We start from the raw sequence: 23,603 nt of genomic DNA on the forward strand, positions 1-23,603 counted from the left end.
CTAAACCTTAAAAGTTTGCAAATACTTAACTATCAATAACATTGAATAAGAAAAAGAAAATTTAAATTAAAAAAGAAAAAAGAAAAAAACTAGAGCCCCGCCCGCCCCGAGCCCGTTTGAGCCATAACTAGTACGGCCCCACAAAACCCCGAAAAAACAAAGCCCACTAAGAGCCCGTATCCCCAACCCGCTAACAGCCCGCCCGCTAACCGAACGGGCTGGGGTTTTCCCGTTCAGCCCGTCCCAGCCCGCCCGATAAACACCCATAGGATAAACTACTAAACTTTGGGAAGTTTCTAGGTGTTTCTTTTGAAGGGAAGGAAGATGGGGTGTTAGAACTGTTGAGGGAGATTAAGCAACAATCTTTTAATGATGGTGCAGGGAGAGAGTTGGGCCAAGGTGTTAAGCAAAATAATTTAGGGGATGTAGCGGTGTACCAGAGAAGGGGTCGGGTGTGTGACAGGGAGGAAGTGAGCTCGATTAGAGGGGGTGGGGAGAAGGGGGATATTGTTTCTTATGGAACTTAAGATTCTTTCATGGAATGTGAGGGGGATGAATGACCCAAACAAAAGGGCCATCATCAAAGTGGGAGTTAGAGAGTGGGGTGCTAACCTAGTTTGCTTTCAGGAGACAAAAATAGAAGTTGTGTCGGATGTGATTGTGAGGAGTGTCTGGAGAGGTAGTTGGGTAAAATATGACTGGGTTTCAGCAGCGGAAAGTGCCGAGGGCATTCTTCTAATGTGGGATGATAGAAGCTTGGAGGTAAAGGAAATTAAGAAGGGAGTTTTTTCTTTAGCAACTCTTGTCAAAGATAGAGTTAGTGGGGTGGAGTGGGGATTTGGGGGAGTGTACGGACCGGTAGGAGAAGGGTCCAAGGTATTCTTCTGGGAGGAACTGGCCAATATGATGGGGGAATGGGACATTCCATGGGTTCTAGGGGGAAACTTTAACACTATTAAATTCCTGAAGGAGAAATTAGGGTGTAGTCTGATTTCGAGGGCCATGGAGGACTTGTCTGACTTCATCAATGATCACTTTCTCATTGATCTTCCTCTGTCAGGGGAAAGGTTTACTTGGGTCAGAGCGGAGGATTCCAACTCAAGGTCTAGACTTGATAGATTTCTGATATCGCCCTCCTGGGATGAGCCGGTGCCGAATGTGCTGCAGATTCCTTTACCTAGGCTGACTTCGGATCATTTGCCTATCTTGCTAGATGGATGCAGAGGGAGGGGGGTGTGTGGTACCTTCCGATTCGAGAACATGTGGTTGAAGGTGCCAGGATTTGGTGACAAGGTGAAAGAATGGTGGACAAGTTACGGGGTATCAGGGACACCTTCATTCCGTCTTTCGCAGAAACTTAAATTGCTCAAGGAAGATATTATTAGGTGGAATAAGGAGGTTTTTGGGAGGTTAGAGGTTAAAATGAGGGAGCTTATGCATGAATTGGGGGAACTAGAGAGAGGGGAAGGGGCGAGGGAGTTAGATGAATCTGAGAAAGAGAGATTGGGGGGGGTTAAGAAGGAAATAGTCGAGTTAGTAATAGCTCAGGAGACTAGTTGGCGGCAAAAATTGAGGACGATATAGTTAAAGGAGGGGGATTCGAATACCAAATTTTTCCATAGAGTGGCGGTTGCAAGTCGAAGGAGAAACTTCATAGAGTCCTTAGTTGTGGATAGGGTGAGGATTGAGGGAGAAGAGGAGGTAAAAGGGGCGATAGTGGGGTTTTATGAGAACTTATACAAAGAGGAAGTTAGTTGGAGGTCGACTTTGGGGGGAATAGAGTTCAACCACATAGAGGGGAGGGAGACAGTGAGTGGCTAGAAAGGGCTTTCGAGGAGGAGGAGGTGCACGAGGCTGTGTCGAGTTGTGCTGGTGATAAGGCCCCCGGCCCTGATGGTTTCTCCTTAGCCTTCTTCCAACTCTGTTGGGACACCATCAAGGGGGAGTTGATGGAAACCATTGAATACTTCTATGTGAATGGTGTTTTCGAGAGAAGTATCAATGCTACTTTTATTACTATTGTGCCTAAGAAAGAAGGTGCATCTTGTATCAGAGACTACAGGCCTATTAGTCTCGTGGGAAGCATTTACAAGATTTTTTTTTTTTGATTTGCACCGGGTGTCCGAGTCTCTAAGAGACCCGACTAATCCCGGGGGTGCACAGGCCCTCGGCAAGGAGTTTCCCGCAAGTGCACCACGGTTAATTCAAGTTTTACCCAGTCCGATGGCCCGCAGAAATTGTTTGCACCCAGTGGGTTTCGAACTTGAGACCTGAAAGGGGAGCAAACCCCAAGGCTCAAGTCAATTGCCACCAGGCCAACCCCTGAGGGTTTTTAAAAGATTATTTCTAAAGTGCTTTCCAACAGACTCAAGAAGGTTCTTGACGTGTCCGTTTCGTCCTCCCAGAATGCGTTTGTGGAAGGTAGGCAGATCCTGGATGCCGCTTTGGTGGCAAATGAACTTGTAGACACTAGAAGGAAAAATAGAGATCCCGACTTACTATGCAAGTTGGACCTTGAGAAGGCTTTCGACCATGTCAATTGGGAGTTCCTGGATTTCATTATAATGCGGATAGGGTTTGGGGCAAGATGGAGGGGATGGATCAAGTTCTGTATTTCCTTAGTCAGATTCACTGTCCTGGTTAATGGTAGTCCGTGTGGTTTCTTTGGCAGCTCCAGGGGTCTCAGGCAAGGAGACCCCCTATCCCCCATGCTATTTATTCTAGTGATGGATGCTCTGAGTAAAATGATGGATCGTGCGGCGGCCGGAGGCTTCTTGAGAGGATTCTCAGCTCCGATCGGGGTGCCTAGTGCCCAGTGCCCGAAGAGTCTCTAATTTGCTTTTTGCGGATGACACCCTGGTTTTCTGTGTTACCGATATGGATAAGTTGACCTACCTGAAGCAGGTCCTGCAGTGGTTTCAGATAGTATCAGGTCTCAAAATCAACCTCGGCAAGTGTGAAATTTTCGCGGTGGGTGAGGTTGCTAACATTGATGTTTTGCCTTATGTTCTTAGATGTAAGGTGGGCTCCTTTCCCACTACTTACCTGGGTCTCCCATTGAGCGCTTCGCATAAGGATACTATGGTTTGGAATCCAGTGATCGAAAGGGTTGAAAAAAGATTAGCAAGCTGGCAGAAACGGTAGTTGTCAAAAGGCGGAAAGGAAGTGCTTATCAAAAGCACTTTATCGAGTATGCGCACCTATTACCTGTCCCTGTTGCAAGCTCCTGTGAGCATCACGGAAAAACTGGAGCGGCTTCAAAGGAATTTTCTTTGGGATGCGGCAGATGGAACTAGAAAGTATCATCTAGTGAATTGGCAGACAGTCACTTCCCCAAAGAAGTGGGGTGGACTTAGAGTAAAAGATCTTAGGGTATTCAACGGAGCTTTGTTGGGGAAATGGCTGTGGAGATTCGGGGTAGAAGAACATGCTCTATGGAGGGAGGTCATAGTAGAAAAGTACGATTCCACGGGAGGGGGTTGGAGGACCAAGGCAATCACAACACCTTTCGGGTGTGGCATGTGGAGGAGTATCATGAATCCTTCAGTGGTAACATCACTTACAGGATGGGAGATGGAAGGAGAATCAGCTTTTGGAATCATAGGTGGTGTGGAGAGGAAACTCTGAGGGTCTCCTTCCCCCACGTCTTCAGGGTTCCAAACCAGAAGGAATTGATGGTCCAACAGATTCGTAAGGAGCATGAAGGGGGGGTAGTATGGGACCTCTCATTTAGAAAGAACATGCAAGATTGGGAGATTGCGGAGCTCCAAGATTTATTGACACTGCTATATGGGCAAGACATGCCCCAGCCATCTTGTGATTCTTGGAGATGGGGTTTGCGTGGCGATGGTTTGTTCACCGTAAAGTCCTTTTACCAGAGTATGTTGGTGAGAGAGGAGGCCTCTTTTCCACACTCCTCGATCTGGATTCCTAAGGCGCCCACGAAGATGTGCTTTTTTGCATGGCTAGCAGCGAGAGGAGTAATTTTGACTGCTGAGAATCTGCGAAAGAGAGGAATTACACTTGTTAGATGGTGCTATATGTGTAAAAGCTCAGGGGAAGAAGTTGATCATCTTTTGTTGCATTGCCCTGTGTCCTCAGCTTTGTGGAGGGCGATTCTGAACCTTTTTGGTGTTCAATGGGTGATGCCAAGCACCGTAAAAGAAATGTTATATAGTTGGGTAGGTTTCCGTAGAAGAAGAAAGCAAAAGGCGTGGAAGTTCGCCCCGTTAGCTCTTATGTGGATAGTTTGGGGGGAGAAAAATAGGAAAGCTTTTGAGGGGATTAAATCTATTTTTTCACATCTTAAGAATAGTTTTTTATCTTTAATCGCTTTTTGGTGCACTCATATAGCCCCTACTTGTATAGAAGATTGGGCGTCTTTTGTAGAGAATCATGTTCTGAGGTAAATTCTCTACTTTTTGGTATACTTCCTGTATATGGGAGTTCTATCCCTTTTGATTAATACAATTTACCTTATCAAAAAAAAAAGTGTACATAAACATACATTACAAAATTACTAATGAAAATTTAGATCTAATTTTATACTTTCAAAATTGAAGATTACTATACAATGTAAAACCAAACTAATACACATATTAGGACGAGTAAGAAAATATCTGTAAACAAGATTACTATGACATGCCAATGTTTTGAAAATAATAGTAATACTTATATTTAAAGTAATAATAAATACTCACATTATATACTGAAATTAGTATAAATAAATGGTAATTGTATATACAAGTAATTGTATTCTATCATTTATTTGTGACTTTTAGCACAATAACATATTTCAGTTGGTAATTAAGATATTGGGAATTTAATATTTTGTGTTATTAGACAGCTTTCTCTGCCGTGAAGATTTAAAAAACACAAAATATAGAATTAATTGCCCACCCCAACCAAACACTTTGGACAAATATCCTTTTTATAAATGATCTTTTGATTTTCTTTAAACCTTCCCCAGTATTTGTATTTTGTCTGTTCATTTTTTAATTATCTTTTGATGATTGAGGACTATGGCAGTTTCATTCCTTATTGAGTTGACTATATCGAACCAATATTCCTTATTCCACATGAATTTATATTTTTATTTTATAACTCAAACATAATATTTTTATATAAATTCTAAAAACTTTTTACTCCTTTACCTATGTTACAACGCGCGTATCATAAGACTAGTTCATTTTAAACACCAGAAAATAGTTCCTCCATCAACATCATTCTTTCACACAGGTTTATCGTTTATTGGTGCATAAGATATTTAAACAACCATATGACTGAATTCTTCATAGGAAAGCGAAGGCCCTTAAATTATTAGTATATGCATGTATAACTGTCAAGTAGTAGGCACATAGTGGAAGTGCCTTTTTAATCAGTCACATTGATCTAAACAAAAATGCACCAGTAAGGAATCAAACCTCTTAAAGAAAAACATATTCACACCTATCTTAAACTAAGAAATTCTGCTTCAATCAAACAGAGTTGCAGTAACATACCCGAGGGGCGCGAGCTCCCATTTCTTGAAAAGCACGAGGGTTTTGCAAAAATGCTACGACTTCATTAATTTCTTCTCTCATAGAATCAATGCTTGCAAAGTCATTCAAACGTATAGGGGGATTCTTCACCCTCTGGGAAACAGAGAAAAGGAGAATTGATCACCGAAAGTAAGTATACCAAGGCATTGTCTTGGTTAAAGAACAAAAGTGCAAACCTTCATCTGATCAAAAGCAGTACTGATTGGATCAACACCTGCCTTCTTCTTTAGCTTTATTCTCCTCGTCCTAAATCTAAAATATGCTTTCTGCAGCAAAGTATAACAATTATTATGCATAAACTTGACTTATACGAAATTATTGCAAGAAGTAACAATTACTTGTAAGCTGTTATCTAGCAATGATTCATGCAGAAACATATAAGTTGACCACATACAATCCTTCAAGGAAATTATCCTTGGACCAAGAATATCCTGAATCGTAAAACCTTTAGCAGCAAAAAGAAAGATCTGAGCTAGTCTACAAATATACAAACATCATACCAAAAATCAATTTTTAGAGCTAATAACAAAAAATTACTTCAATCAAGCTACTTTGTTTTTCTTAAAGTCAGGTTCATCTTATTCAAAATTTGCACCAAGAAAGTGCAGTTTACAAATATACAAAAGTATTTTCACAATAAGCTGTATAGGGAGCTAACAAAATCCAGAATACTTTCTGTCATTTACAACTTTTAGTTTCGTTAAAAGTAACAAAACTAATTATCTTAACCAAATTCTCTAAAGATCAATTTTAATATTCAGAAACGATTTTGATAAGCCAAACAAAAAGAAAGGCCCTTAGAATCAAAATTCTAGAGTATTTGCTGCATTGCTTCTCATCAAAAACTCAATGTCACATCTATTTCGCCCTTAATCACATGAACAAAACACTGTATGGAAACCTTTTATCAAAATCCCTATTTGTCCCACCACATTTCATGCATCCATAATACATTCTTATATTTCAATTATTTGACTATAATAGGCTCTTATCCTATCATTGAAACAAAAGACCCCAAACAACTTGTCTACCGTCTTTCTTTTCTTTTAGCACTCTATGAGCCCGTTTGGATGGGCTTGTTTTAAGTGACTTTTAAGCCAAAATAGCTTTTAAGCCATAAGTTAGGAATTCTAACTTCTTGCTTTTGACTTGTTTTTGTCATTTTAGCTTAAAACCAAGTGCTTAAAAGCACTTTTTTACTTTATCCAAACACTACAATGACTTAAAAGCTATTTTAGCTTAAAAGCACTTAAAACAAGCCAATCCAAACGGGCTCTATATATCAGCAGCACGTCATTTACACAAACTAGGTTTTTCTCCACATTGGAGCCCGAAATTTGGAACTAACATATTTTACAATTCAATTCAGGCTTCAACAACATCCAAGTAACATCTAATGAAGAAAGATCAAACAAAATCCCTTGATAAAAGCACTGTAAACATGTATATAAACATGTGTGTGTATATATATACAGCAACAACAACAACAACCCAGTGAAATTTCACAAGTGGGGTATGGGGAAGGTAGTGTGTACGCAGACCTTACCCCTACCTATGAAGGTAGAGAGGTTGTTTCCGAAAGACCCTCCATTCAAGAACGTAAAAAATGGAGCAATAGAGAAAAAATAGCAACAACAGTGAAATAAGAGAGTGTAAGCAAATAATACAACGAATAATGATAGAGATCTAGGGATATGAAACTACAAGAATAGTACCAATCCTACTGCTAATACTGACATACCGTATAGAAACAAGGGACTAGGAATAGGAAGGTACCCAACTAGTACTACTACTACTGGTAAGACAAGGCAAAACTCTAGACTGTCTATCAACCCACCACCCTAATTTTCGATCTCCACACCTTCCTATCGAGGGTCAAATCCTCGACAAGCTGGAGCAGAACTATGTCCTGCCTAATCACCTCACCTCAGTTCTTCTTAGGCCTCCCTCTACCCCTCCTCTGACTCGCCACGGGCAACCTCTCGCACCTCCTAACCGGGGCATCAGCGTCCCTTCTCTTCACATGACCAAACCATCTCAGCCTTAATTCCCACGGGAGCCACACCCACTTTGTCCCTAATATATTCATTCCTAATCTTATCTTTTGTGGTACGCCCACACATCCATCGCAACATCCTCATTTATGCTACTTTCATCTTCTGGGCATGAGATTTCTTGACTGGCCAACACTCGGCTCCATACAACATGGCCGGTCTAACTACCACTTTGTAGAACTTGCCCTTAAGTCTAGGTGGCACATTCCTATCACACAAAACACTAGAAGCAAGCCTCCATTTCAACCATCCCGCTCTTATACAGTGTGTGACATCCTCGTCAACCTCCCCGTTACTCTGTAATATAGACCCAAGATATTTGAAAATATCTCTCTTGGGGATGACTTAGGTATCAAGCTTCACGTCCACTTCTGCTTCATGCGTCCTGTGAGAAGGCACGGGAGAAAATATGATATATGTTGATATATTGTATGTGATGCAATACAAGAGGTGTTATTTATAGCTACTCTATACAAAGGGGATACTACTCCTATTCCGGTGTGGGACAATTACATAGCTATCTCTAACACTCCCGCTCAAGCCGGAGCATATAAATCATATGTACCGAGCTTGTTACATATATAATCAATGCGAGGACTAGTGAGGGACTTGGTGAAAATATCTGCAAGTTGATCATTCGATCTCACAAACTTCGTAGTAATATCTCCTGAGAGTATCTTTTCTCTGACGAAGTGACAATCAATTTCAATGTGTTTAGTTCTCTCATGAAACACCGGATTTGATGCAATATGAAGTGCAGCTTGATTATCGCACACAAGTTCCATCCGACTGATTTCACCAAATTTCAACTCCTTGAGCAATTGTTTGGTCCAGACTAGTTCACATGTTGCCATAGCCATTGCTCGGTATTCTGCTTCTGCACTAGACCGAGCAACTACATTTTGTTTCTTACTTTTCCAGGACACCAAATTTCCTCCTACTAAAACACAATATCCAGACGTAGAACGTCTATCAGAAGGTGATCCTGCCCAATCAGCATCCGAGTACCCAACGATCTGCTCATGACCTCGATCCTCAAACAGTAATCCTTTACCTGGAGCCGATTTTATATACCGGATAATGCGGACAACTGCATCCCAATGACTATCACAGGGAGAATTCATAAACTGACTTACAACACTCACAGGATAAGAAATGTCGGGCCTAGTCACTGTGAGATAATTTAATTTACCAACCAGCCGCCTATAGCTTGCAGGATCGCTAAGCGGCTCCCCCTGTCCAGGCAGAAGTTTAGAATTCGGATCCATCGGCGTGTCAACAGGTCTGCAACCTGTCATCCCTGTTTCCTCAAGAATGTCTAACACATATTTCCTTTGAGAAATAACAATACCTGAGCTAGATTGAGCAACCTCAATACCTAGAAAGTACTTCAATCTGCCTAGATCCTTAGTTTGAAAGTGCTGGAAGAGATGCTGCTTCAGATTAGTAATACCATCCTGATCATTGCCCGTAATAACAATATCATCAACATAGACTACCAGATAAATACATAGACTTGAAGCAGAGTGGCAATAAAACACAGAGTGATCAGCTTCACTACGAGTCATGCCAAACTCCTGGATAACCGTGCTGAACTTACCAAACCAGGCTCGAGGAGACTGCTTTAGACCATAAAGTGACCGACGCAAGCGACATACAAGGCCACGAGACTCCCCCTGAGCAATAAAACCAGGTGGTTGCTCCATATAAACCTCATCCTCAAGATCACCATGAAGAAAGGCATTCTTAATGTCCAACTGATAGAGGGGCCAATGACGAACTGCAGCCATGGATAGAAAAAGGCGAACTGATGCCACTTTAGCCACTGGAGAGAAGGTATCACTGTAATCTAGCCCAAATATTTGAGTGTATCCTTTGGCAACAAGACGTGCCTTAAGTCGATCAATCTGGCCATCGGGACCAACTTTGACTGCATAAACCCAACGACAACCAACGGTAGATTTACCTGAAGGAAGAGGAACAAGCTCCCATGTACCACTTGTATGTAAAGCAGACATCTCGTCACTCATAGCCTGTCGCCATCCTGGATGAGACAATGCTTCACCTGTAGACTTAGGGATGGAAACCGAGGACAATGAAGATATAAAAGCATAATGGGGAGATGACAGACGATGATAACTCAAACCAACATAATGAGGATTAGGGTTTAGTGTGGTCCGTATACCTTTTCGAAGTGCAATCGGTGTACTAGGAGCAGGATCCGCAGTAGGAGCCGTGTCAGGTGCAGGACGAGAACCAGATGGGCCTGATGTAGGGCGCAAACGACGATGATAAGTCAAGAGTGGTGTTCCTGTGGCTGGGGAACTAGGAGGGATAACACTGGACTCCTCAAAAGTTGGTATGGGTGAAACCTCTGTGGTTGAAGGTGGAGGAGGATTACTAAACTCCTCAAAGGTCGGTATAGGTAAGACCTCATATATGTCATGGCGGTCAGCAGAAGTGACATCAGTTGTGAAGAAAGGTTTAGACTCGAAAAATGTGACGTCAGCTGACATAAGGTACCTATGAAGATCAGGTGAATAACAACGATATCCCTTCTGAACACGAGAATAACCAAGGAAGACACACTTGAGAGCACGAGGAGCTAACTTATCTTTCCCCGGGGCTAAGTTATGAACAAAACATGTGCTCCCAAAAACCCGAGGTGGAAGAGGGTATAAGGCTGACTGGGGAAACAATATTGAATGTGGAATCTGACCCTTGATGGGAGATGAAGGCATCCTATTAATCAAATAACAAGCTGTGAGAACTGCATCGCCCCAAAAACGCAGCGGAACACGAGACTCAATTAGAAGTGTGCGAGCAGTCTCAATAAGGTGCCTATTCTTTCTTTCTGCAACCCCATTTTGCTGAGGGGTATAAGGACAAGATGTCTGATGAATAATTCCATGAGAAGACATAAACTGCTGAAACTGAGAAGATACATATTCTAAGGCATTATCACTGCGAAAAATGCGGATAGAGACACCAAATTGGTTTTTGATTTCAGCACAAAAACTCTGGAATATAGAGAATAACTCAGAACGATCTTTCATTAAGAAAAGCCAAGTACATCTTGAGTAATCATCAATAAAGCTAACAAAATAACGAAATCCCAAGGTTGAACTGACTCTACTAGGACCCCATATATCAGAATGAACCAAGGAGAAAACAGACTCTGCATGACTCTCAACACTACGCGTAAAGGAAGCTCGGGTATGTTTCCCAAGCTGACACGACTCACAATCTAATCTAGACAAACTGGATAAACTAGGCACCATCTTTTGAAGTTTGGATAAACTCGGATGTCCTAAACGTCTGTGGATTAGATCTGGAGGATCTGTAACTAGACATGTTGTGGAAGGACTGAGCGAGTTAAGGTAGTAAAGACCTTCTGATTCACGACCTGTACCAATTGTCCGTCCCGTACTGCGGTCCTGCATAATAAAAGAATCATCAATAAAATATATACCACAATTGAGGGCACGAGTCAAACGACTAACAGATGCAAGACTAAAAGGACAACCAGGAACATAAAGAACGGAATCTAGGGTGATAGAAGACAATGGGTTGGCTTGTCCAACTCCTTGTGCCTTAGTTTGACATCCATTGGCTAAAGTAACAGTAGGAAGAGACTGTGAATATACAATATTCGACAAAAGTGATTTATTACCAGAGATATGATCAGAAGCGCCTGAGTCCATGACCCATGGTCCAAGAGTACTAGACTGGGAAACACAAGCAAAAGAATTACCAGCAATAGGAGTGTCAGTCTGGGCAACTGAGGCTACTTGTGGAGATGTTTGCTTACTTGCTCGATACTGAAGGAGCTCATTATATTCTTCTTTAGATACAGAAAAGCCCTGGTTACCTGTAGTCTCGCTCTGAGCAACGTAGGCATTTTTGGGTGGACGGCCATTTAAGGAATAACACATTTCGCGAGTGTGTCCAAGTTTGTGACAATAAGAACACTTGGGTCTAGATCTCCCAAAACGACCGCCTCCTCGTCTATTCTCCATAGCTTGAGATGCCCGAACATCCACTGTCTGGGATGCAAGAACAGAGGAATCAAGTATCTGTGATGAAATCACTGGGTGACTTGGTGCTGCAGCAAGGCGAAGTAATCGAGAGAATAATTCATCAACTGTAGGGACAGTCGGACTCGCCAAAATCTGGTCTCGTACTGAATCAAGATCATGAGGAAGTCCAGCGAGTGTAAGAACTAGAAACATTTTCTGTCGCTGCTCTTGTTGTTTTGACACACTAGCAGAAACTGGCATCAATGTCTCAAATTCCTCCATGACTGCCTGTACCTGACCCAAGTAAGTAGACATATCTAATTCTTGCTTCTTTAAGTTTGTCATCCGTGATATCACATCATAGAAGCGAGATATATCATTAGTGTATAACGTACGAGCCTTTGCCCAAACCAAATAACATGTCTGGAATGGCCGAAACAAAGGCATCAACTTAGAATCAATAGAACGCCACAAGATGCTACATAATTGAGCATCAATTTTTGCCCAAAGCGCTATCGCCTTTTCATCTCCTTCGCTAGACTGTTTAATCAGATGATCTTGCACACCTTGACCTTTACACCACAACTCGACAGATGAAGCCCAAGCTAAGTAGTTTGAACCTCCCATTAAAGGTTCCGAGGTAATCATAACATTAGAGTTTCCAGAACTCATGCTTTTAGACCCAAAAACATCAATTCCCAAAGACATCTTGTAAATTATTACCAAATAAGAGAAATAATCAACTGTAATCCACTGAAAATAGAGTAAGGAACACTGAACCAGAATAGTAAACTACTGTAGCAGTTGGAAAGTTACTGTTGCAGCCGGAAAATATTCAAAGTGGTCGGAATGAAATAAAAACAGTAGGGGTAGGATCGGAATTACCAGAAGACCCAACTGTTCTGAAGGAACTTTTTCAAAAAATGGTCGGAAGTCCATTTTTTTTTTTGAAATCACTATTCACGCCGAAAAATAAAAAAGTGGTCGGAATTTGGTGTAACCTGGATGGGTAGGCTCGGAATTGCAAGGGAAATAATCTGTCCTGAAGAGTCGTCGCCAAAAAATGGCCGGAAGGTGGCCCACGCAACGTTGGAACTTCGCCGGAAAATTTTCTTTGGACAGCTACAGTACCGCCGGAGATTTTCACTGGGACTTGGTCGCCGGACAGTGACTACTCTTGTGGTAGTGTTGGATTTTGTGCACAACACTGACCGAGACAAAGCAGACGCAAAACAACTTTGAAAGTCGCCGGAAAAAAGGGTTCTGGTGACTGATTTTACTTCCCGGAATCGCTGGAATTTATGCACAGCGATAAATCTCTCACGATAGCTCTGATACCGTATGAGAAGGCACGGGAGAAAATATGATATATGTTGATATATTGTATGTGATGCAATACAAGAGGTGCTATTTATAGCTACTCTATACAAAGAGGATACTACTATTCCAATGTGGGACAATTACATAGCTATCTCTAACACGTCCTGACACGGAACTTACACTCCAAGTATTCTGTTTTTGTCCTGCTCAACTTGAAACATTTAGACTCCAGGGTCTGTCGCCACAACACCAGCTTAGCATTAACCCCGTCGCGCGTCTCGTCAATAAGCACTATATCATATGCAAATAACATACACATGGCATTCCCCCCCGGATGTTACACGTCAGCACATCCATCGCTAGGGCAAATAAAATTGGGCTACTTTGATCAAGATGCAATCCCTCCACTTGAAAATAATCTGAATCACCACCCACGGTCCTCACCCGAGTCTTAGCTCTATCGTACATGTCCTCAATCACCCTAATGAACATTATTGGAACGTCGCTAACCTCCAAACATCTCCATAGAACCTCCTTAGGGACTTTGTCGCATGCTTTTTCTAACTCAATGAACACCATATGCAAGTCCTTCTTCCTCTCCCTATATTGTTCCACCAACCTCCTCACAAGATGGATGGCTTCTGTAGTCGACCGCCCCAGCATGAATCCGAACTGATTCTCCGAAATAGACACACTCCTTCTCACCCTCCTCTCCACTACCCTCTCCCAAATTGTCATGGTGTGACTCAGCAGCTTGATACCCCTATAGTTGGTGCAATTCTGGACAACACCCTTGTTCTTGTACAATGAGACCATCACACTCCACCTCCATTCTTCAGGCATTCGCTTTGTCCTAAAAATGACATTAAACAATCCAGTAAGCCACTAAGCCACTCCAAGCCTGCCCGGCCTACGTCCTTCCAAAATTCCACCAAAATCCCGTCTGGTCCGGTCGTCCAACCCCTACTCATCTTCCGCATGGCCTCCTCAACTTCTCCAATCTTAATACGCCTACAAAACCTTAAATCTCGCTGGCTTTCTGAGTTCTCCAACTCCCCGAGCACAATGCTCTTGTCCCCATCCTCGTTCAGGAGTCTATGGAAGTATGTCCGTCACCTGCGCCTAATACATGCCTCTTCCACCAACATATATACACATATACATATACATATACATATATATAAAATAATAAAGTAAAGTTCATTGCCTATAAGTTTTTGCAAAGCACCACTAAAATAGAACAGAAAGGCATTGACAGCATGATGTTTGGAGAGGGTACTAAGCAGCACAGAAATGACAGTTTTTGCAGTAAAGATACTACTCCTTCTGTTTCATTTTATGACCCTAATTGATTGGGCACGGGGTTTAAGAAAGAAATGAAGACTTTTAAAACTTGTTGTATTAAACATGCCAAAACATTTGTGCGGCTATAAGGCTTTTGAAACTTGTGGTTTTAAACATGCCATAACATTTGTGTGGCTATAAAAGATTCTCGTTACGGGTAAAATGAGAAAATTAAAAGTGGACATGTTCTTTAAACAGACTAAAGAGAAATAGGGTCACATAAACTGGAGAGATCAATGGGGGAGTAATAACTAAGATAAACATAGCAAAGAAGTTGTACTATGCATAAACAGAAACATACATTTGTCTAGACACTAGATATATAAATGAGTAGAGGAGGTAATTATACCACTCTCTGCAGCTTCCGTAAGTTGGGGTTTCTCCTTAAAGGTCCATAACCAAGAAGCTGCGGAATTTTCCTCTTCATAAAGCGTATCACCCAATACAATACATAGCCATATATTGCAGTTCTAATCAAGAACCAGAGATACCACTGCAATTCATCTGTTTTTCTTGATCTGAAACTCATTTCAGCCTCAGATTGCCATTTCAAGTACCAAGTTGAGGCAACAGATTGATCGACATACTCTGGCCAAGCCATACCCAGCCGCATCCTCACCTACACCACAACAGCAAGAGACTGCTTTGAAAACACGGTTAATAAACAAGAAGGAAGATTAAACAATCAACAGGGTCAAGTTGAAAGCTATATAAATACCCGATAAGGGATGACAAATTCCACAGTAGGGAAAACAATCATCATCATGATGTCATCATTTATGTTTCTAACTTTCTCCACAATCCAGTCTCTTCCGCGAGAAACAATTCTCAGAGTCCACAATCCATTTAGACATTGAAGACAGAGTCTTGTGACCAAGAGAAATTGTTGGCGGAAGTCCAGTTCTGAGAAAGGAATCCACATCAGCTGAACCACAGTTGGGATACCTGAAGCAAGCATTCTCAGGTACAAGGCATCAAAACCTCCAAAATCTTCATAAATCATATCATATTCCTGGAATAAAAATGATGAGGTTAAAAACCAATGACAGATATTTACATCAGAAAGAGAAATCACTGCAGATAGAGCATCATACCTTGATATCAACATAATACTCTTTGTCATCTCCCTTCAACATAACATACATGGCAGCCCAGTCATGTCTGATTCTAGCACTCTCAAGAAGCTTCTTGGACACAGCATAGGGAACAGCCACAGGATCCATCTCCCACCTATTTCTTTCTTCATTGTACCATGATTTTGCCACCACTCTATCCCGATCCAGGAGGATCCTTTCCTATAATAAGCATTTGAAAATAATTATTAAAAAAATTCCACCTTACGAGAGGGCATGGTATCTTGCACTAAGACAAGCAATGAGCAACAACAACAACAAAAAACAAACAAACCCAGTGAAATCCCACAAGTGGGATCTGGGAAGGGTAGAGTGCATGCAGACCTTACATCTACCTTTGTGAGGGTAAAGAGGTTGTTTCCGATAGATCCTCCGCACGAGAAAATATGAGAAAAAAGCAATATCAGCAAGCAATACCAACAACATGATAATAGATAAATCGAAGCGAAAGAGGCAAGACTAGGGATAGTATTAAAAAACCAGAACATGTGGTAATAGAAAACTAAGCATAAGGGAATACAAGATCAATAATGCTAATGGTATGGCAAAGAAAAACGCTCAACTATCTACTAACCTTCTGCCCTAATCCTCGACCTTTACACCCTCCTACCAAGGGTCATGTCCTCGGTTAACTGAAGTTGCGCCAAGTCCTACCTAATCACCTCCTCCCACAACTTATTTGGCCTACCTCTACCTCTGCTTATACCCACCACGACCAACTTCTCGCATCTACTAACTAGGGCAGTTGTGTCCCCTCTGTTCACATGCCTGAACTATCTCAACCTCACTTCCCGCATCTTGTCCTCCATGGAGACCACTCACATCTTGTCCTCAATATCTTCTTTCCTAATTTTATCTCTCCTAGTATGCCCACACATCCATCTCACCATTCTCATTTCTACCACTTTCATCTTCTAGAAGTGGAATTTCTTTACACGCCAACACTCTACCCCATACAACATAGTCGATCTAATCATTGTACTGCAGAACTTACATTTGTCTCAGAGGTAAATTCTTGTCACACAAAACACCGAATGCGAGCCTCCATTCCATCCACCTCGCTCCAATATGATATGTGACGTCATCATCAGTCTCCTCATTATCTTAGATTACTGAAGGTACATAAAACTAGCTTTCATGGGGATGACGTGTGAGTCAAGCTTCACGTCCACATTCGCCTCATGAGTCACGTCGTTGAACTTGCACTCCAAGTATTCCATCTTGATCCTGCTCAACTTGAAACCTTTTGACTCTAGGGTTTGTCTCTAAACCTCCAACCTTGCGTTAACCCCACCTCGCGTCTCGTCAATCAGTAATATATCATCAGCAAACAACATCCACCATAGCACCTCCCCTTGAATGTGATGTGTCAAAACGTCCATCGCCAAAGCAAATAAAAAGGACTAAGAGTTGATTCATGATGTAACCCCATCTCAACTTGGAAGTGTTCTCAGTCCCCACCCACCGTTCTTACCTGAGTCTTGGCTTCATCATACATGTCCTTAATCACCCTAATGTAAGTAACAGGAACACGTCTGGAGGCCAGACATCTCTATAAGACCTCCCCGGGACTTTGTCATATGTTTTTTCTAGGTCGATGAACATCATATGAAGGTCCCTCTTCCTCTCTCTATACTGCTCCACCAATCTCCTAACGAGGTGAATTGCTTCCATAGTCGAACTCCCAGTCATAAATCTAAACTGGTTCTCGAAAATAGACACATTCATCCTCACCCTCGCTTCCACCATCCTCTCCCAAACTTTCATAGTATGGTTTAGCAGCTTGTTATCCCTATAGTTATTGCAATTTTGGATATCGCCCTTGTTCTGTAGAAGGGAAATATCATACTCCACCTCTATTCTTCAGACATCTTCTTCGTCCTAAAAATGACATTAAACAACCTAGTAAGTCACTCCACACCTTCCTTGCCCGCGTACTTCCAAAACTCCACTGAAATTCGTCTGCTCTACCCCTGCTCATCTTGCGTATAGCCCCCACAACCTCCTCAACTTTAATACGCCTACAATATCCAAAATCTCGATGACTCTCAAAGTGCTCCAAATCACCTAACACAATGTTCCTACAAGAGCTTATGGAAGTATGCCTGCTATCTTCGTCTTATAAGTGTCTCTTCCACCAATACTTTGCCGTCCTCATCTTTGATGCACTTCACTTGGTCCAGGTCGCGGAATTTGCTTTCTCTCACCTTAGCAACCTGTACAACTTCCTATCCCCACCTTTGGCCTCCAGTTCTTCATACAAAGTTTTAAAAGTATCAAATAGAACCAAAAGATTACGGCAACAAACTTCCATTATATAAGTCATGAAATAATTGATGACACCAATTACTAGATGCAAAAACCCAATAAGGATCTCGAGGCTCAAAAGCTCCCCAAATATCCTGAAATTCAATTTTCTTTCTCCATTAAGTAAATAGAACATGGCTTTTCCTGACCTCTTTAAAATAGCTCCCCCATCCCTTCTCGGAGAAATTTTAAAATGGAGCATCTTCAATTAATAGGATGAAGTTGCATGGCTAATCTGGCAATGGTATTTATTGGGACAAAGATGATAGGAGCCAACAACTTGTAATAGCCTGTATGGGACCTAGACAACCTTCTAGCTCAACATATCTATTAATTAACTACTACCTCTTTCTATACCCACCAGCACTAAGAATATCACAAGCAGGTCATTCAAAATGCTTGAAATGTAATGGCAAGTAGTTTGTTAAATCTTACCAACTATTCATTCGAATAAGAAATTGCCAAACTGGAACATTAATATCTTTCATTGGGAGGTAACTTAGTTCTCATTTACCGTGTGTCAGATACTATACCCATATATATTATGGTAGTATCACGGATTTATTTCTTATGCCTCAAAAGGCCTCTAGGGAGTTAGATATAATACAGAGAAATTTCCTATGGCCAGATTATCGAGAAAAGAAGGCTTACAATTTGGCTGAGTGGAAGACCGTCACAAAAAGCAAGAAACTAGGAAGGTTGGGGGTTAGAGAATTGAAGGCACTTAACAACGCAACAGTTTGATCTGCAAGTGGATTTAGAGGTACAATCAAGAAGAAAATGCTCTTTAGAGAGTCGTAATATGCACTAATTATGGACTTCTCAATCCCTGAATATCCAAATATGTTCCTCCCCCTCCCCCACTTGGTATGGGGAAACAAAAATTAGAGCCAAATGGGAATTTTCCTTTGTGAACTTTATTCTAAATGTAAGCGATGGTAGGAGCACAAGATTTTGGCATGATATTTGGCAATGGCTGGTTTGTCGAAAGGAATCTAAATAATTGGGAATTATACAGGTACCTATCCTTATTAGACATTCTAAGTTTAAGCATATATCCTCTGGTTTCTTTCAACTCTGATTATCTTTAATGGGCATCCAAAAAGCAACTTCTCTATTAGTTCTTGTACTCTATATCTACTCATACATCCCCTCAGAATGTCATATGGCCTTAGAAGATCATTTGGAAAGGTTTAGCCTTTCAAGGTGAAGTGCCTCTCTTGGTTGGTGGCCAAAGAGGCTTGTCTCATGCAAAGCAACCAGCAGAAAAGGGCTGCAGCTTTGTACCAGATGTCTCTTATGTGAAGAGCATATTGAACACCCATCTCTTCCTCCATTACAAATTACCAAAAAAAATTGGGATTTTATTCTTAACATCTTGGGAATTGATTGGTGTATGCCCAAAAAAGTCGTATCATTTTTGCCGTGATGGCACGGGAAAGGTACACAATGCTCTTCGAACAACAAATGGAAGACTATTCCAGCTATGGTGCATCTAGAAAGCAAGAAATAGAAGGTTGTTTGACGACAAAAAGAAAACTATTATACATGTCAAACACATTTTTTGGGGGCTTAATTTTTGGTGTAACATGGCTGATATAAATGTCTCTGACCCTACCACCATGTTTAACTTCATTTGCTCGTTGCATAATTTGTAAAGAGCTCATTTTGCCTTGTTTTTATGTTTCCTAGTAGTACCCGTATGACAATGTTGGTTCTTAATATACTCCATTTGTCCCAATTTATGTGGTGGTGTTTGATTGGACACGAAGTTTAAGAAAGAAGTGAAAATTTTTTAAACTTGTGGTTTAAAATAAGCCATAGGCACTCTTATAGCCCCTATTTGTATAGAAGATTGGGCGTCTTTTGTAGAGAATCATGATCTAATGTAAATTCTCTACTTTTTGGTATACTTCTTGTATACGGGAGTTCTCTCCCTTTTGATTAATACAATTTACCTTATCAAAAAACCATAGATATATGTACAGCTATAAATCATCTCATTAAGGGTAAATAAAAACTTTAAAGTCAAATTATTTCTAAATAAGGAAGTATGACATTCTTTTCGGCACAGACTAAAACAGAAAGTATGACACATAAATTGGGACAGAGAAAATAGAAGTTATCTTTACCGATTTAAAAACTAAAAAATAAACAGTTCAAAGTCTATTGCAAGTTAAATAGTAATCATAAACACTTAATAGTCGTCATAACAAAAGAGCAAAGTTTCTTTTCCCCTTCTTGAGCTACGTTCATTTTTTCCATATAAGGCAAATAAAATAACTAGGGAAACCCTATAGGCAAGCTGTACACCGAATTGCAGCGAATCCACAAAATAATATGGTTCTCTACAAAGAGGGTTCTTGATGCAAAAATTTGTAAGTACCTTTTAGCGCACAACAACGGATTCTTCAATGGTTTAGAGGGTGAACTTAGTCAAAATGAAGAAACCTGGTTTGTAGAGTTATCTAAGTGAAATATCAAAGGAACAAAAGCCCCAAAAATCCTGTAACAAAATGAAAAAAAAAATGAACTATTGTCGTCGGCAATTCTAGTTCTGTCAATTGGTGTTTTGCAGGAGCATCATTTATCTTTAAAAAGGACTAGAAAATTCCTATAGATTGATCCTCAGCATGTACCAGTCACACTCTGAGCACATTTATATGATCTCATAGAATGCAGTCCCCACCCTCAGCCCAACAAACAGGAAAATTAAAAACAGAAGGATCTCATGCTAAGACAAATGTAACCTGTAAGCATTCCTAATGAGCTAGGTTTTATTTCTCCTCTGGGGAGAGGGCCGGATGGCATAGGCATAGGTTAGTATCCATATATTCAGCTAATTCTACCACTGAAACCTGATTATAAGTTGCTCCAGAGCATAAAAATAACTGGTGATGTGATTCTCTTCTGCCTATCCTTATTTTTTTTAGACTGCTCTTCTGTCTATCCTCATTGGGGCACATAATGGAGCATTCAAGATTAGACCATGAAATCGGTTAATACAAGTTCTAAAGGTGCAGTATTTCATGTTCTCTCCTGATTGCTGATACCCAATACAGCAGTTTTGGCAGGAAAAACAGCTATCCCTAGAGTAGAAGTGAACTTTATTAGGGAAAATCATCCAACCTAACAGGCACCTATTTAGACATGAGACCACAACCCCACAATCTATAATGTACCAACCCCTCACTTATGTAGAGTCTCACACTTCAAGATCACAAAATCGAAGCCAAGATATGAGACAAACAGTTACTGAGAAACACTAGCTAATTAGATACAAAGTAACTCTTACTACAGAGGAAAAGATAAGCTATGGATTGCGATGAGCCACAAGAGGAATTCCAAGATGATCAATTTAATGATAAATTATCAAACTGATAGTAATAGAAAGGCAAAAGTAGAAGCGGATGATTGCACTACCTAACATAAGCAGGCATATCTAAGCATTTCAGCAAAACTTACCTGTTTTTCAGCCATGTACTTTTTACCATGCTCAACATTCTCCAGCAAATCCCTCTTGAGCTCTACTTTAACATCCTCACGCCATTTCTTCCAACCATGATGCAAATGGAGGCTAACGGCCTTTGGAACTACGACCTCCCTGTTTCCAAACATCCACTTTAATTCAATCTCAGGGAAACCCTTAACAACTTCATCCACTGGCGTGTTTACAACAAAACGTTTTTCATCACCATATCTGTTCAATTTTTTCTTAATACGACTGTCGAGACTCTGTTGCATCTCTCTGGAGTTCTTAAGTGTTTGTTCTATTCGCTGAGCAAATACCATAGAGTCTTGATCAAAAAGGAGTACATTCTCTTCATTTTCCAAAACACTGGGTAGAGTTATCTGCTCTAATAATTGTCTTTGGGCAGTTTGCAGCTCTTCTTTTATCTCAGATCTAGAAAGCTTGGTGAGAGAGTTTTTAGGCACACTGCAAACACATAGAACACAAGTATATTAAATGATTGGAACAATATAGTTCACAAACAATATCAGATAGCAAGTTTTGTTACAAATAGTATTAGACAAAACTAACCTCTTCTAAAGAACAAAAGGATATCTACAGCCTACAAGAATAACGTGCTAAATGTCAACTATTTAGTCACCAGCATAAAGTAGAATAGCTGACCAGGGAACAAGTAAAATTGGAGATGGACTTAAATTCTAGCTAATATAATAGCAAACTAAGCAATAAAATGTCTAGATGAGGTATTCCAGGAAAACACCAGAACAATTTACAAGGTTAAATCCTCAAAAGAAAGAAAAAACAATCAGTTCACAACAGAGCTATATGTTTTAGGTGCCAACTAAATTAGTACGTGCACAGGGGCAGTTGCATCCCAGATTTTCCCTGAACCTGAGTGCACAGATAAAACAAAAGAGCTCCATGCCAAATTCATGCCAATATCAGGTGTTAGATTAAAAGAAGCACAGCTGCTTTGCTATCATTACTTGTAGCAAAGACCTAAAATTTCAATATTGTCTTACCTCGTGATACTTTCCAGCCTCATTTTCCTTAGAAACTCCTTGACCAAGATTTCACACTCCCTCTCAATAGATGCAAGCTCCCTCGCAGCAATGCTCAATGCAAGTGTTTCTCTCCTCATAATCTCATCATCTATCTCAGCAATCCTTTCCCACAATCCATTATATTCCTCCTCACTCTGTCTCACGTCCTCATCCAATATCGCAGCTTTTCCCTTTACTACTGCATCTTCATTGCCCTTAGCCTTCTTCAATAAACTTTCCTCCTCCCTCTTAATCTTCAGCACTACATCAATAATCTCCTCTGAACGCTTGACCAACACGCCTTTTTCTCCATTTAATAATCTCAGTTCCACATAGAGACCGTTCATGATCTCCTCTTGCAACTCCTTCCTCTTCATCTTCACATCTTTTAGCTTTCCCTCCACACATTTTACATCCTCTTTACCGGACTTCACCTTCTCTATCACTTTAAGCAAACCCGAGACCGTCTCTAACAATCTCTTAGTACAATGTGAATATACATGTCTAGTGCCATCCTTCTCTTCCCCTTTACTACTACCTTTCTTTTTTGTTTTGTTAATCAGCTCAGCTGCGGCGGGCGGAGCAGCGATAGCAGGAGGCAATTGAAATCCTAGAATGGGGCAGAATGCAAAAGCAATAGAGAATAATGTGTAGACTAAAGGCTTTACAATGGGTTTCAGAGGATTTTGGTCATCATTATACCTATCTGGTATAATTGTGTCTTTTTTGGTGATAGAACACTCTAGAAGAAGTCTAGCTGGAGCTGAAGTTATAGGAAGTGGAAGAGAATTTTTGGGTTTATCTCCTTCACAGGAAGATTTAATAGGAAATTTTTTCAAGCGGATTCGGTTATTAGGGCGATAGAAGAATGGATTTTGAGGAGTAGGGGAAGTGAAGAATGGAGTAGTAGTAGCAGTAGTATACATAATAGGGCGGTGATGAAGGCTAAGACGTTGGTGTTATAGCGCATGAAATTGGGAGAGTAGTACCATTTCTGAGAAAGTTGAAGAAGAAGGATAAGACCGCTGGGGTTTTAACCAGAGAAAGAGCCGGCGAGCAAAGTTAATTGGGGATTACAGCAAAAGGGTGCTCATATTTTTTCTTCCCCCTCCATTCTTCTCCTCTTTTTTGCAAATTATCCTTCTTTTTTTCCTCTTTTTCTTTCCCTTTTTGAACTTTTTCTATTTACTTTAATGAGTATACAATTATTAAAAAAACGGAAAAGGGCTAAATATACCCACTCTACTTTCAAATATTATTTACTTGTACCCTTCGTTATACTATTGGGTTATCCATACCTCTACCGTCATACTTTGGAACAAAAATACCCCTATTGTCATACTTTGAAACAAAAATACCCCTGTTTTGGAT

At 40.7% G+C, this 23,603-nt stretch overlaps 1 protein-coding gene across 2 annotated transcripts in view; it reads right to left on the reverse strand.

The window, feature by feature from the left end:
• LOC104220734 (probable inactive ATP-dependent zinc metalloprotease FTSHI 5, chloroplastic) overlaps positions 1-23,335 on the reverse strand; it is a 70,220-nt gene extending 46,885 nt beyond the window's left edge. For both annotated transcript variants that reach the window (XR_011406781.1, XM_070172024.1), the window contains exons 1-7: positions 22,212-23,335; positions 21,183-21,654; positions 15,372-15,572; positions 14,996-15,289; positions 14,627-14,896; positions 5,717-5,806; positions 5,502-5,633 (exon numbers count right to left, since the gene is read on the reverse strand). Coding sequence is in view for 1 of the 2 variants with exons in the window: in XM_070172024.1 (XP_070028125.1) it covers positions 5,502-5,633; positions 5,717-5,806; positions 14,627-14,896; positions 14,996-15,289; positions 15,372-15,572; positions 21,183-21,654; positions 22,212-23,158 (2,406 nt within the window). In the remaining variant the exon portion in view is untranslated. The remainder of the gene's footprint in view (positions 1-5,501; positions 5,634-5,716; positions 5,807-14,626; positions 14,897-14,995; positions 15,290-15,371; positions 15,573-21,182; positions 21,655-22,211) is intronic.
• Between the last annotated feature and the right edge of the window lie 268 nt (positions 23,336-23,603).

This window comes from Nicotiana sylvestris, chromosome 4, assembly GCF_000393655.2.
Source record: "Nicotiana sylvestris chromosome 4, ASM39365v2, whole genome shotgun sequence".
Classification (NCBI taxonomy): Eukaryota; Viridiplantae; Streptophyta; class Magnoliopsida; order Solanales; family Solanaceae; genus Nicotiana; species Nicotiana sylvestris.